The following is a 16217-nucleotide window of genomic DNA, read 5'->3' as shown; positions in this document are numbered from 1 at the left end:
AGCTGGGAACCCAAAGCAACAGCTACAGTGAAAAGAGGTTCCATGCGGATTCTCTCTCGGACATCTATTTTGCAAGAAGCTGTGTTTAGTTTACCTTTTTGCCAAGAGATGTGTTTATGGGGATGTTTCAGAAAATTGAAGCAACATCATTAAGTTGCATTAGAGTTGCTTGGGTTTTCAGGTGGGTTGTTATACTATTATTGTTCTCTTTTGTTTGTGTTTCGGTCTGTAGTCTGTAAATAAATTGTTTTAAATTGGAGTGGTTTGACCAACTGCATCATTCCTGGAATATCCGCCTTACATTTGTTTTAAACAACTACAAAAGTTAGGATCTGGGCTACCTTCTTGAAATGTTTTGAGGGGATCTGGCCTGGTCCATACCACCAGTTACTTGGGTCAGTTCCTTAATTCTGTATCCAGATATACCTTGAACCAAACTGAATCTGCCAATATTCTTAACCAGTGCACAATGGAGGCTTGACAGGTTAATTTTGCAAAATCACCAACAGGAAAACAAAATGCATTTTTATATGGTCAGAGTTTATTGAAATGTTGTTCTGAACATTACAAATCGTAAAAGCAATTAGTTATTTCTTCAAACATTTTAAGTTGGAAGCTGTGCCATTTTGATGTGACTACCATTTTAATAGTATTGTGTTTGAGACAAGAGTGGTTGATCAGTCTCCTGAAATACTTACAGATCCTATTAAGTGCACACCTACATATAGCTTCACTCCTGATGCAGAACAAAATACAAGCATAATTCCTTCCATTTGAACTTTGTAATTAATCCAAAGTACATTGCAAAACAGGTAGTTACTTTTAGCAAAGATGTATTTGTTCCCCAGCAGGGTACAGCTGCGTGCAACCCACAAAAATGTACAGTGACTTGACAAGCACAACATAGCTGGAATGAGGAATTACATACAATTATCTCACTGATAATTGCACAAGGTAAAAAGTAAACTGAAAAAGTGAGATTGAATAATCTAAAATTTAGGATATTCATTGGCAAGGCGACAGACCACGATGGGTCAAATTGTTTGCATGGTGCACTTACACTGTTCAAAGTATAATGGTATATGGATGACGACTACAATCTGGGTGTACAATTCAAACATGTCGTCTATTGGTCAAATCCTTATACTGGAATGTAAGCTTTTACCAGTTGCTGAGTTCTAGATTTTTTTTTTTAATTGCTGCGAAGTAAATATTCAAGCATACCACAGACGTAGCACAATGTGAGGATTAATAGCACAACTTCCACTTGAGGAGGAAAGAAAGTACGTGACTTCTTAAAGGTCACTTTGCATCTGACCAGCAAACGGATCTCAACCAATTTCCCTAATATTCTTCTTCTTCTTCACCTTGATCCTCAACACTATCAGCACCAACCTCCTCATAATCTTTCTCCAAGGCAGCCATGTCTTCACGGGCCTCTGAGAACTCCCCTTCCTCCATCCCCTCACCCACATACCAATGCACAAAGGCGCGCTTGGCGTACATCAGATCAAACTTGTGGTCCAGTCGAGCCCAGGCTTCAGCAATGGCCGTGGTGTTGCTCAGCATACACACAGCTCGCTGCACTTTGGCCAAGTCCCCACCAGGCACCACTGTAGGGGGCTGGTAGTTAATGCCAACCTTGAAGCCAGTTGGGCACCAGTCCACAAACTGGATGCTGCGTTTGGTCTTAATGGTGGCAATAGCAGCATTGACATCTTTTGGCACTACATCACCACGGTAGAGCAGGCAGCAAGCCATGTACTTGCCGTGGCGAGGGTCACACTTGACCATCTGGTTTGCTGGCTCAAAGCAGGCATTGGTGATCTCAGCCACAGAGAGCTGCTCATGGTAAGCTTTCTCAGCCGAGATGACAGGGGCATAAGTAGCCAGAGGGAAATGGATACGTGGATAGGGAACTAAATTGGTCTGAAACTCTGTCAGGTCAACATTCAAAGCCCCATCAAAGCGAAGGGATACGGTGATGGAGGACACAATCTGACCAATCAGTCGGTTCAAATTGGTGTAGGTTGGGCGTTCAATGTCCAGGTTTCTACGGCATATATCATAGATAGCTTCATTGTCCACCATGAAGGCACAGTCCGAGTGTTCGAGAGTGGTGTGTGTCGTCAGGATAGAGTTGTAAGGTTCAACCACAGCTGTGGAGATTTGAGGAGCTGGGTAGATGGCAAATTCAAGTTTGGATTTCTTGCCATAGTCGACAGAGAGACGTTCCATCAGCAGAGATGTGAACCCAGAGCCAGTGCCTCCACCGAAGCTGTGGAAAATGAGGAAACCCTGGAGACCGGTGCATTGGTCAGCCTGTGTGGGAAGGAATAGGTAGCATGTTACAATTCAGTCAGAGTGTAGTATTCAGAAGGAAGAAAATTAAAAAATATTCTTTTTGTTTGGGAAAGTAATTGTTTTGAGTCTTAAATTTATGGCAGCAAGTCCTGGAATCATTCTAGCTACTCAGCTCTGAATTAATTTATGTCCTTTTAGTTTATAATAAAGAAAAACGTTTCCCAAACATTTCAAATATGGATACAGCAATGAGATGGACAGAATTAGACTGTACGAGATGTTCTATTACTGGGTGAATGAGCAACAATCATAAAGCAAATCCATATCCAGCTGAGTTTTGACATTATTTCTTTAAGCTTCATATTCCATGATGGATCTTCCCTATTTGCACATCACAAACAATTATCTTCCCACCTGCTTAATTAGTCCAGATCACATTGAATGCCATCAGTATCCTGTAGTTGTCTCCGGTCACACTGTTATGCATCATCAGCAAATACAATACTATGTTATAACTTCCTCTATTCATTTTATGAACACAATGGTCAGCAGGCCTTGCAGAATGTACCAATTTGAGTTTTTTCAAACACGATCTTTAATTGATCCACTGGATTTTTACACAGTTTTCTGCAAATGCCAGTTCAGGATCTGGGACTTTTTGTTTTAGAGAAAACCTTTCTTGTGTACTTCAAGCTGCCAATTCAATGATCCACACCTTAAACCACCCAACACAGGGTACCTTATGAGCTGTGGAATGATGATTCCCAGCAGCTAGTTGGAAACTATAAGAAGGCATTTCACTTGTGACTCTTAACACGCATCAAGGAGATGTGATCTTTTAGTTATCCACTCCCTGGTGAGGATTGATACACAGGTTTTCAGATGTGAAGGGAAATCTCTGAAGCCACCATTGCAGCCGAATGCATCATCACGTCCTTTAATAAAATATATGAAAATAGATCATGTGAGAGTAACGTGGTGATTCAAAAAGGTAAATACTGACAATAGACACTGTTAAAGCATTACACAAAGTACAATTATGTTTATTCCTTGATTAATGGATAATGCAAGAACCTTACAAGTTTACGGAGCTTGTCAAGGACCAAGTCAATAAGCTCCTTTCCGATGGTGTAGTGCCCACGGGCATAGTTATTGGCAGCATCTTCCTTCCCGGTGATGAGCTGCTCGGGGTGAAATAGCTGCCGATAGGTACCACTACGAATCTCATCTGGAAGGCAGATGAAACATTACTTTTCCCTTCCCATGCATAAACAAACAAGGGATAAACCACAGAGATATTAATTTTGACAATGCAGCTCCATAAGCAGGAGAATTATAAACAAATTCTCACAATAGACATACCAATAACGGTTGGTTCCAGGTCAACAAAGACAGCACGTGGGACGTGTTTTCCTGCACCAGTCTCACTGAAGAAGGTGTTGAAGGAGTCATCTCCCCCTCCAATGGTCTTGTCACTGGGCATCTGCCCATCAGGCTGGATACCATGTTCCAAACAGTACAGCTCCCAGCAGGCATTGCCCATCTGGACACCAGCCTGGCCAACATGGATGGAGATACATTCACGCTGTGGGAGAAATCAAAAAGTATAAGTCACATCAAATTGAAAGAAAAACTTAAGATATCAGTGGTGACAGTAATAATCATATTGGTACCTAAATATTAATCAGCGAGAATATTTAAAAACAAGTCTTTGAAAGGTCACCCTTCCCCTGTGACCTGGGGACTCCATCATTAGGGGGACAGATGGGAGATTCTGTGTTATGAGAGACACTCACTGTTGGTGTGTTGCTTCCCAGATGCCAGAGTCTGATGTCTCTGATCATTTTTTTGGGATCCTGGGGGGGGCGAGCAACCCCCTCATGGTTCACATTGGCACCAAACGACAGGCAGGAAGAGAGATGGGGATTTAAGGCAGAAATTCAGGGAGCTAGGGCGGAAGCTTAGAGCTAGGACAAACAGTTGTTATCTCTGGTTTGTTCCCCATGCTGGCAAGAATAGGGCGACAGAGAAGTTGAACACGGCTACAAGGATGGTGCAGGAGGGTGGGTTTTGGATACCTGGATAATTGGGGATCTTTCTGGGGTAGGTGGGACCTCTACAAACAGGATAGTCTTCACCTTAACCAGAAGGGTACCAATATCCTGCTCCAGGGAAAATAGCCCCAGCCTTTTCAGCCTCACCCTACAGCTCAAACCATCCAATCCCAGCAACATCCACTCAAGTGGTTTTAGAGAAAATCTGTAGCTCAGGTTGTGGATCTGGGTGTAAGCTTGCTCGCTGAGCTGGTAGATTTGTTCTCAGACCATGCAAGGTAACATCATTGAGCCTCTGACGAAGCACTGATGTTCTGTCCTGCTTGCTTTTTGCGAGTCTAGGTCTTCTGTGGTGGATGATATCACTCCTGGTCCTTTTTCTGAGAGGTTGGTAAATGGGGCCGAATCGATGTTTGTCAATGGAGTTCTGGTTTGAATGCCAGGTCTCTAGGAATTCCAGCGAGTGTCTTTGTTTAGCCTGTCCCATGATTGTCCCAGTTGAACTGGTATTCCTCTGTCTGTGTATAAGGATACTAGTGATAGTTGGTTATATCTTTTGGTGGCTAGTTGGTGCTCATGTATCCTGATGACTAATTTCCTGCCCTTCTGTCCGATGTAGTATTTGATGCAGTCCTTGTAGGGTATTTTGTATATGACGTTCGTTCTGCTGGTTGTTGGTACAATGTCCTTTAAATTCATTAGGAGCTGTTTCATTGTGGTAGGTGGTTTGTGGGCTACCATGACGTCAAGGTGTCAGAGTAGTCTTGCCGTCATCTCCTAAAATGTCTTTAATGTATGGCAGGGTGGCTGAGAGTCTCTGGGCGTGTTGTCTCTTCTTGTTTAGATTTGATGTGTAGGAATTGGCAGACTGTGCTTATCATGTCCCCATTGATCCTGAATACATTGAATAGTTGTTTTTCCTGGGCGCTGCAGTGTGTTGTGACTCATTTAAATAATGTCCTAATGCAGCTCCATTTGTGGGTGTTGGGATGATTTTCTCCTATAGGAGAAAAAGAGCACTGCAGATGCTGGAGACCAGAATTGAAGAGTGTGGTGCTGGAAAAGCACAGCCAGTCAGGCAGTATCCAAGGTTCAGGACAGTCAGTCAATGTTTCAAGTATGTGCTCTTTATCATGAAGTTGAGTATCTGATCAGTGTGCGTGGCCTTCCTGTAGATGCTGGTCTGCAAATCTCCATTGGCTTTTCGTTCTACTGTAATGTCTAGAAAAGAGAGTCTGTCATTGTTCTCTTCCTCTTTGGTGAGCTTTACACCTATAAGGAAGTTGTTTGCGGGGTTCTTATAACTTGTTGCATTTCGTGATGCCAAAGACGTCATCCACATAGCAGACCCAAAACTTCAGCTGGATCATGGAACAGGCTGTTCGTTCTAACTTCTGCATAACTGTTTCTGCTATGGTGATCCCATATGATCTCAATTAATGATGGAACAGACACAATGGGCTGAATAGCCAACTTCTGTTCCTATGTCTTACGGTTTCTGTAGCAGTCTCCATCCATTCCTTCACCCCACTGTTTCCAGCTGTATTAGCACTATTGTAGAAATCCCTCTACGTCTACTTTTTCTCATTTAAAATGCTCCTTTAAACAGATTTTGCTTTTCTCATTTCAACATTAATTTTAGCTCATTCATTTATACTTGCATACAATGGTTAGGGTGTATTTTCATATATTAATATGAACTATCACAAACATAAATCCATTACATTTTATATATTTTCTTCAAAAGAAACATGCTTGCAGCACAAAATTTAGCATCTCTTTGTTTAAAAGTCAAGGGAGCAGTGCTGCAAAACTGAATTGTTTAGTTCACTGCCCCTTTACATGTCAGTACTGGATCAGAAGAGAACTAAATGCAGCAGAAATCTGAATCCTGTTATATAGAAATAGAATGGTCATAGAAAAATTCCAGAATAGGACTCATTGCTGTACACAATAGATTGTCTGTCTATACAGCAACTTTTAGAACAAACATTTTGGCATAGTTTAAATTATGGAATTTGTTGATAAAGTCAAGAGAATTGTGCGCGCAGAAGTCTCACGGACTACAAAAATGAGCTAAATTCCAAACAAGTTGCACATTTAAACTGACTATCAATTCCACCAGTCAGATCCTGGCTCAATTTGATACATTCAACTGTTTTTAATTAAAGTTAACAGAAAATAATACATGCAACTTTGAAATTAGGGGTCAATTAAAATGATATAATTCTGTATTCGCAGGCACAGGCCCTCTGATATCTTGTACAATATCCTTATTGCCCTAAACAAATATTTCAAAATATTAAGCAATTAAATCTTATTGTTCACCATGACAATACGATTTTCAGGAATTAAACGGGTTACACAAAATGGAGTTCTGTGCCCCAGAAAACAGACCGATACATAACAATGACCAAGCAAACTAGTCTCCGACTATTTGCAGAAACCGAACAAGCACACCTCCCTAGGAGAACACTCCACTAACACTAGTTACTAAAACACACCTCCAGTAGAAAACTAGCAAGTGTAGAAAACTGGCAAGTATATAATCAGTTATCAGAATCAAGCACAATTAAGGCCCTAAAGGAATGTCTGAATGATTTATTTGGAGGTTTTTGCAAAGAGAAAACGTATCCCAGTCTTTGCCTTTTCTGTCAAATGCTATTGATACAGATCATTCTCTAGATAAAAGCACACTGAATAGACAACTGGTCAATGCTAATGCCAAAAAAAGCCTGGAAAAGCCACACCTACTGTGGGAAAATGTACACAACTGCAAATACCTTGTAAGGGCTGAAAATTCACTGATTTGAATAAGCAAGGAAGGACAATGCTGACAGATCAGAGATACTCAGAACACACACTTGGCTTAATGTACTTTTTTTTCCTCTATTCTGTGAAAAATGTATTTTCAAACTTCCTATAGTTTGTGTGGGGAAATACTTCTTGCAGCAACTGTGGACCATTCAGACCCAAATAAGTAGCTTTTAAAGTTACAAGGAAACCTTTAGTATTTAATGTATTTCTAAAATACTGCAAAATGTTTAACTCCAACTTTTAAAAAATTTATAGTCTCAACTAAACAATCAGCAACTAAAGACTATAATTGCCAATCGATTTGGACAATGGTGCTGTAGGTGGGGGACCAAGGTTTGTATTCAATTCATGTTTGCTACATTCCAGTTGCATGGGGTGCAATAAAAGGACTCAAATACCTTAATAAATTAATTATTTGGCTAGGTGATTTGAGTGAAAATGAGTAATTAACCCACCAACCTATATTGTCTCCTAGACCTCAAATCTTCAAAGTTTAATATTTACAATCTTGTGTTTATATTCTTGTGAGCCTCACAAGGCTTTTCCAGCCTTATAACTAGATCACTCCACTCCCCTTCTACGGTAAATTGTTTCTCTGGTGCAGCACCATCCTTCATTATGCTATTTAATGTACACTGCACCATTCATACCAAACTAAGTTACATAAAGATAATAGAAAGGCTGGGATTGTTCTCTTAGCGGATAAGGTTTTAGGGAAAATTATTTCCACGGGCAAGCAGACCAGTTCCCACTTGTCATAGGTTAAAAATAATTGCCAAACGAACTAAATAGGGAAGAAGAAATGGCCTCACAGAAGGTTAAGATTTGTGATACATGATTTTAAAAAGTGGTAGAACCAGATTCTATCCAAAATTCTAAATTCTAATGGGAGAAAAATTGGGATGTAAAGCAAAGTTTGACAGCTGGATTAAAAGGAAATCACTACAGATGCCGGAAATGTGAAATAAAAACATAAATAACTGAAAATACTCAACTGGTCTGGCAACATGTGTGGAGACAGAAAGAGCTATTACTTGGATTTGAAGCTACTTCAAGATGGCAGGGTAGAAATATAACTGGATGCAGTGACAAAAAGGAGACAGTATGGCAGGCAAGAGCAATCTACTCCGCAATTCGAATAAAATCATGTCTGAACCAATAAACCTTAACTCCACTTTCTTGCCTTTTCTTCATAATCCTAGATTCCCTTGCTGATTAAAAATAAATCTCTCAACCTTGAATATATTTCATGATCTAGCCTGTACAGTGGCAAAGAATGCCAGACTTACTAACTGCAGAAGAAATGCCTCCTTATGTGTCTTAAATGGGTGACTCCTTACCTTGAGATTTTACCCTGTGGGTCTAGATTCTCCCACAAGAACTTCCCCACATTTACCCTGTCAAGGCCTAAGAATCTGGTATGCTTGAATAGATCACTTCATTTTTCTAAATGCCAGGGAGTAGAATTAGATGAGTTTAACTGACAAAGATCCTGGAATTAAAGATTAGGGAGACCAACCCATGATCTCTACCACTCAGAAGGACAAGGAGAGCACTACCTAGAAGTTCTCCTCAAGGACATACACCATCCTGACTTGGAATTATACCACCATTCCTTCAGTGTTGGAAATGTAGTCCTGGAACTCCTGCCCTAACAGCACTGTGGGCATCCCCAGACCACAGAATGCATATTCTAGAATGCAGCTCACCACCACCTTCTCCACAGTAATTGAGGACAAACAAAATGCTAGTCTAGCCACTTCATACCAAGACTTAATTTCTAAAAACATCCAAAGAGAGTATAATTGCCAGAATGGCCATGCCTAATTACCTACCTCAGTATCCTATTTCTGCATTCTCCCCATTTCCTTTGATCCCTTTAATCTCAAGAACTATACCTAAATCCTTCATGAAAATATTCAATATTTTGGCCTTGACCACTTTCTGGCAGAGAATTCCACAGGCTCAGCCCATTCTCTGCGTCAAGATTATTTCCCCTCCTCTAAATGGCCTTTTTATTCTCAGACTGTGAGCCCCGCTACAAGCAGATGAGGGTGCTAGTGGTATTATTGCTAAACAATGAATCCACAAACTCAGCTAATGTTCTGGGGACCCAGGTCTGAGTCCCAAAATGGCAGATAGTGAAATGTAAATTCAATTCTAAAGAAAAAAAATGTGGAATTAAGAATTTACTGATGACTATGAAACTGTTTGGGGCACAGATGGTGGGGTGGGTGGTGTGCTGGATAGGCTGGGACTTTTTCCTCGGAGTGTAGGAGGTTGATGGAAACCGTAGAGGTATATCAAACTGAGGGGCATGGCTAGGGTGAATAGCCAAGGTCTGTTCTCTAGGGTTGGGGAATTCAAAATTAGACAGCATATTTTTATGGAGAAAGATTTAAAAAGGACCACAGGAGTTTTTTTTTTTACACACAGGGTGGTACTTTTATAGATAAAACTGCCAGAGGAAGCAGTAGCAGCAGCTATAATACAACATTTAAAAGACACTTGGACAGGAACACGATTAAAAAATGTTTAGAGGGACATGGGCCTACAGCAGGCAATGGGACTAGTTTAGTTTGAGAGAGTCTGTGCAGACAGGTTGGATCAAATGGTGTTTCCTTGCTGTATGACTACGACCTGCTGACTGATTCAGAATCCCTACAGGGTGGAAACAGGCCATTTTGGCCCAACAAGTCCACATCGACCCTCCATAAAGTAAACCATCCAGACCCACTCCCCTACCCGACATTTCCCCTGACTAATGCACCTAACCTACACATCCCTGAACGCTATGGGCAATTTAGCATGGCCAATTCACCTAACCTGCACATCTTTGGACTGTGGGAGGAAACTGGAGCACCCGAAGGAAACCTATGCAGATATGAGGAGACTGTGCAAACTCCACACAGTCGCCCGAAGCTGGAATCAAACCTGGGTCTCTGCCGCTGAGGGAGCAGTGCTAACCACTGAGCCACCATACCACCTGCCAGCAATTTCTTTCTTTCTTTCTTTCTTAAAATAAGAGATGCCCCATGACCAGTGGCAGACATGACGACCTAAAGGAGAGGGGTCTGTTTTTGTGCTGCACATCTCTATAAGGGCTAATTTCTACTGGGGTGGGGCGGGGCGGGGCAATAGAAACTGATCACCACGTTAGACATCAGCCGCCCCAGGGGAAGGTCATCAATGTCATCACCGAGTCTGACGCGTGCGCACTAACCTGCCTGCCGACAGCCGGCCAGCACGCAGGCGCACCGGGGCCGTCCCCATTTTCCATCCCACACCACCCCCTCCCTCCGGGAGAGCGCCGCCATTTTAGAACAAAAATGCAGGGAGGGAAGGAGAAACAACAATAAAAAGGTTTTCCCGGTACAGCCTGTCGCCTTCGGTTAGACGACCTCGCCAATTCCATCGAGACGTAGCTACAGGCGGCTTCCTCACCTTAAATTCGGATGTGGCGTTTCAAATAAAAAAGTAAAGGCGGGAAGTGGACGGTGGGCCCCAAAGCGTAGGAGAACCGTCCGAAATGGAGACTTTTTAAAAAAAAAAGGAAAATTTCACCAAACCGGCTCTGAGGAATATTGGAGCTAGTTTCTTTTGTTTTGTTTAACACAGAAAAAGAACACCGAGAGAATGACGGCCCCGGGGAAACGTTCACCTACCATTGTGTTGCTCGGCTGGCGCGATTGCTCAGGAATGAATGACGGGGTAATGTCGTGAGTCTGTGCGCATGCGTGGCGAAACGGGGCGGGTTATTGGCGTGAGTCTCTGCGCATGCGTGGCGAAACCTGGGGCGGGATATTGGCGTGAGTCTCTGCGCAAGCGCCATACCATCCCCCCTCCCCCCCCCCGGTATGGAGGCGGTCGCGCGGTGACGTAGAGGCTGCTCCAATACCGCAGAGGGTGGCACGCTGACAAAGAATTAGGGATTGATCAGCACGTCATTGCAGCATCTGTGGGTGGAATTCGCATCTATGACTACAACTTCCAGCAACTTTCCAAACCCATGACCCCTCTTCCCTACTCCAGTAAGACAAGGGCAGAACACAAAACAAACAGACATTTCTGGAGAAACTGCAAGGTTTTGCAGTGTCTGTAAATGCCTTTATTTGTTGCAGTAGATCGAGGCATTGGGGAGGGGAGATGATGGTATTACCCATCCATTGACTTTCCCTTTAGTTTATTTTCCCAGCCTACTTTAGATGACTCTCTTAAAAGCTCTGCATTCAGACCATAAGACATAGGAGCAAAAATCAGACCATTCAGCCCATTGAGTCTGCTCTGCTATTCATCACCTTCATCTCCTCCCCCTATTGTACTTTATGCTACTCTATCCCCACCCCCACCCTCCTCTAGCTTATCTCTCCATGCTTCAGGCTCTCTGCCTTTATTCCTGATGAAGGGCTTTTGCCCGAAACGTCGATTTGGCCTGTCCTTGGATGCTGCCTGAACTGCTGTGCTCTTCCAGCACCACTAATCCAGAATCTGGTTTCCAGCATCTGCAGTCATTGTTTTTACCTGCTCTGCTATTCAGTCATGACTGATAAGTTTCTCAAAAACCTATTCATGTCAGTCTTAAATATACTCAATGACCTGGCCTCCACCCTGGTGAAAAGACCTTGTCTATTTACCCTGTACATGCCCCTCATGATTTTATAAACTTCTATAAGGCCACCCCTCAGCCTCTGCTCCAGGGAAAACAGCCCCAACCTATTCAGCCTCTCCCTATAGCTCAAATCCTCCAACCCTGGCAACATCCTTGTAAATCTTTCAAGCTTCACAACATACAGCAAACACAGGGAATACAGGGGATGTTCAGCAGGTCTGACAGTACCTGTGAAAAGTGAAACGGAGTTAACATTTTGAGTCCAGTGTGACTTATTCAGAATGAGGAAGACTTGAAAAGTTAACTCTGTTTCTCTATCCACAAATGCTTACAGACCTGCTGAGTTTTTCCAGATTGTGTGTTTCAGATTTTCCAACAATCCCATGCTATTTTTCTTTTATTTGAAATTCCACTATTTTGTGATTGCTTCTCTTACAGGATCCCTCACTATAATTTTTTTAATGAATCCTGCTCCATTATACATTACTAAATCTAAAATCCTTCCTGATGAAGGACTTATTCCTGAAATGTTGATTCTCCTGCTCCTCGGATGCTGCCTGACCTGCTGTGCTTTCCCAGTAACACACTCTCGACTCTGATGTCCAGCATTGGCAGTCACTTTCTGCTAAATCTAAAGTAGCCTATTTCTGACTAAATTCTGCAATGTACTGAATTAAGAAATAACCCTCGATGCAGTCTACAAATTTATGTTCTGTGTCGCCCTTCCCCATTTGATTTTATCAGTCTATTTGCAGATTAAAATCACCCATGACAATCATAGTGTCCTTCTTATGCACCTCCATTATTTCCTGATTTATACTTTGTCCTATAGCAAGGCATCGCTTTGGAGGCTATAGGTGACCCTCCTGTGAATTCTTACCCTTGCCATTCCTTTTCTTCCCCAAACTATTCCACACCACGACATATCTGTATCACTGCTTACCACTGCGCTGATGCCTTCATTTATTAACCAAGCTACCCCACCTTCTTTTCCTTTTTGCCTATTTTTTCTAGAACTGAATATCCTTGAATATCGATTTTCCAATCCTGGTCACCCTGCAACCATGTTTCTATGATAGCTATCAAATCATATCCATTTATTACTATTTGTGTAGTCAACTCATCTAGCTTGTTAAAAATGCTGTGTTTTCAGACAAAGAGCCTTAACCTTTTTTCTTTACCAGTATTACTTTCTCTAGTTCCAATTTCTGCTGCACTCTTCTGTGCATGTTTTCCTGTAACACTTTGATTATCATTTGCCTCTTTATTATCCTGCAGCTTGTTTCTTTTTGACATTCTATACTTCCTTTCAACCAAATCATCCATCCCACTAATTAGTTTAAAGCCCAATCCACACCTGTAGTTATATGATTCACCAAGAAACCAGTCCCAGCATGGTTCAAATGGACCCCATCCCAAATGAACAGCTCTCGCTGTTAGTACCCCATCAATCATAACCCATTTCTCCCACACCAGTCTTTGAACCATGCATTTACCTATCTAATCTTCTTTATCCTATGCCAATTTGCACATGGCACAGGTAGTAATCCACAGATTATTACCTTAGTGGTTCTGCTTTTTATTTTGGATCCAATCTGCTCAAACTTTCTTAGGTGAACCTCTTTTCGAGTCATACCGATGTCATTTGTACCTATGTGGATCACAACAACTGAAGGAGAAAGTGAGGTCTGCAGACGCTGGAGATCAAAGCTGAAACTTTATTGCTGGAACAGCACAGCAGGTCAGGCAGCATCTAGGGAACAGAAGATTCGACGTTTCGGGCACATGCCCTTCTTCACAACAACTGAATCCTTCCCTTCTCATGTGAAGTTCCTCTGCAGCCTGGAAGAGATGTCCTGAACAGACAGCCTTCCTGTCTTTGCTGCAGAAAGCAGTATTTATTCATCTGATTATGCTATCCCCTATTACTAATGTTTTTTCCTTCAACTTAAATGGTGCCATCCACCCCATGGTGCTGTGATCAGTTTGCTCATCCTTCCTGTAGCCTGTACCCTTGTCCACACTGGGAGTAAAGTTTTGTACTATTGGATAAGAGCTGAAGCTCATCCAAAGATATATCTAGATCCCCATTTTGCCCCACTCACAGTCATAACCTTCTGGCTTCTGTCCACAGATGAAATTTGGTGTAATTAATCTCAGGGATGTGGCTGTCTCCTGAAACACAATGTCCAGACATTTCTCCGCATCCCCGATGTATCACGCCATCCTCAGCTCAGACTCGAGCTCATCAACCGAAGGTCCTTGATGAGCTACCATTTGATGCAGATATGGTCATTGTGGATTGCACTGCTGTCCACTGGCTCCCACATTCTACAGCTGTAACACATCAGCTGCCCAGCTAGCTCTATTCTTACCTAATGTGTTTGATCAATTGAAAGACATGGTGATAATATCCACCAAGCAGTTATCAGTATTCCTACTTAAGGTCTTACAGAAAGAAAGAAGTTGAAAGAGCTTCTTGCAGCCGATATTTATCACTGCCAATGTTGCTCTTCTCATGTGGGTCCATCCTTCTTCTTATGAAGCTGCTGACCTACTCTCTCACATTGTTTGAGAAGCTGATAACTATGCCCTCTGTCCTGCTCATTAAGAAGTTGCTGACTTGCTCACACATGCTCTTTATGAAGCGGCTGCCTCTGAGCTTTCTTGGCATCAGTGTCAGACGCAATGCAGACTTGCTGGAAATCGTTTTCCAGTGACTTTCTGCAGGGCTCAGTGCTGGGGCTCTTGTGGTTCATGTTTAACATGAATGATTTGAACTTTAATGTAGGGGATATGATGAAAATGTTGTGGATGATACAAAAACTGGCAGGGTGGCAAATAATGAGGAGGATAGCTGTGAACTGCAGGAGGCTATTGATGGACTAATTAGCTGGGCAAAGCAGTTGGTGCAATAGTAATGTCACAAAACTAGTAATTTAGAGGTACAATCTAATGTTCTGGAGAAATAGGTTCAAATCCCTACATCGGAGATTGTGATATCTGAACTCAACAAAAGTCTGGAAATAAAACTTAGTCTAAAGGTGACCATATAATCATTCTCATGTGTCGTAAAAATTAATGTCCTTTAGGGAGGGAAATCTGTTGTCCTTTTCTGGTCTGGCCTACACGTAACTCCAGACCCACAACAATGTAGTTGACTCCTGACTGCCCTCTGAAATGACCCGAGCAAGCCAACTAGTTCAGGGACAATTAGGGACAGCTCAGACATTGGTGCCCACATCCTGTGAATGAATATTTAAAAAATGGAATTCAACTTGGAAAAGAGTGAAGTAATGCATTTGGGGAAGTCTAACAAGGCAAGGGATTAGACAATGAATGGTACAATCCTGGAAAGTACTGAAGATCAGAAGGACCTCGTTTTGCATATCCAGAGATTCTCCTGAAGGTTGCAATGCAACTTGATAAGGTGGTTAAGAAGGCATGTGCGATATTTGCCTTTACTAACCAAGGCTTAGAATACATGAGCAATGAGGTTTATGCTACAACTATACAAAACACTGGTTAAGCCACAACTGGAGTACTAAATATTGTCTGGTCACCACATTATGGTAAGAATGTGATTTCACTGGAAAGGATGCAGAGATATACCAGGATGCTGCCTGGGCGATGAGGGTCTGAGCTATGAAGAAACATTAGATCGGCAAGGGTCATTTTTCTTATAGCAGCAAAGATTAAAAGAGGACCTGTTAGAGGAATATCAGATCATGAGGGGCATAGATAGAGTGGATACAAAGACACTTTGTCCATTAGTAAAGAGGTCAATAAGCAGGGGGCATAGATTTAGACTAAGAGGAGAATTCAGGAGAAAGGTTTTCTCCTAGAGGCTTGTGGGAGCCTAAAACTGACTGCTTGAGAGGATGGTTGAATCAGAAACTCCTAAAATTTAAACAGTATTTAGATATTGACTTGTGTTGTCATCGTTTTTAGTTCTATAAATCGGAAAATGTAATCAGATCTTTGATTGGCACAGGAACAATGGGCTGAATGGCCTCCTTCAATGTTGTAAATATCTATTAGTTCACTAAAAACGGTAAGGAAACTTTGACTTTTATCTGGGGTGGCTTGATTACATAGAGGTGGAAGTCAGATTAAAACTGATTGAACCACATCCGGAGCACTGCATGCAACTGTGTAATCTTGGAAGGGTCTATTGAAATTGGAATGTTGTACAGATGGTTCAGAGTGATACTGTGATAAAAGCGTTAAATTATGAGGACAGATTTGACAGACTGGTTTTGAATTCCCTTGCATATAGGAGATTAATGCATGACCTAATTGAAATTCTTAAGATGATTAAATGGTGGAGAGGAACTATTTCTTCTGTTGGGTGAAGGCCAGAACAAGGAGATTAACCTTTAAAATTAAAGCTAGGCCGTTCAGGAAGCACGCAAAGTGGAGTTGAAATCTGC

General features: G+C 42.0%; 2 protein-coding genes across 2 annotated transcripts in view; one reads left to right on the top strand and one right to left on the bottom strand.

Annotated features, from left to right (window-relative positions):
* Positions 1-521: 521 nt before the first annotated feature.
* LOC122551814 (tubulin alpha-1D chain-like) lies at positions 522-10978 on the bottom strand. Its single transcript, XM_043694293.2, has 4 exons — positions 10841-10978; positions 3667-3889; positions 3384-3532; positions 522-2322 (listed from the first exon to the last, which is right to left on the bottom strand). The coding sequence occupies exons 1-4, from the start codon at positions 10841-10843 to the stop codon at positions 1345-1347; spliced, it is 1353 nt and encodes a 450-aa protein (XP_043550228.1). The 5' UTR covers positions 10844-10978; the 3' UTR covers positions 522-1344.
* Positions 10620-16217, top strand: part of LOC122551809 (tubulin alpha-4A chain-like) — a 116360-nt gene continuing 110762 nt past the window's right edge. Inside the window, exon 1 of the mRNA XM_087989356.1 lies at positions 10620-10886. Within this exon, the coding sequence (XP_087845482.1) occupies positions 10812-10886 (75 nt within the window). The 5' untranslated portion in view covers positions 10620-10811. The remainder of the gene's footprint in view (positions 10887-16217) is intronic.

This window comes from Chiloscyllium plagiosum, unplaced genomic scaffold (assembly GCF_037043375.1).
Source record: "Chiloscyllium plagiosum isolate Xiang-an unplaced genomic scaffold, Cpla_swu_hap1 HiC_scaffold_7, whole genome shotgun sequence".
Lineage (NCBI taxonomy): Eukaryota > Metazoa > Chordata > Chondrichthyes > Orectolobiformes > Hemiscylliidae > Chiloscyllium > Chiloscyllium plagiosum.
Note: the sequence above shows the minus strand (reverse complement) of the source record. Positions and strands in the feature narration are given on the sequence as shown.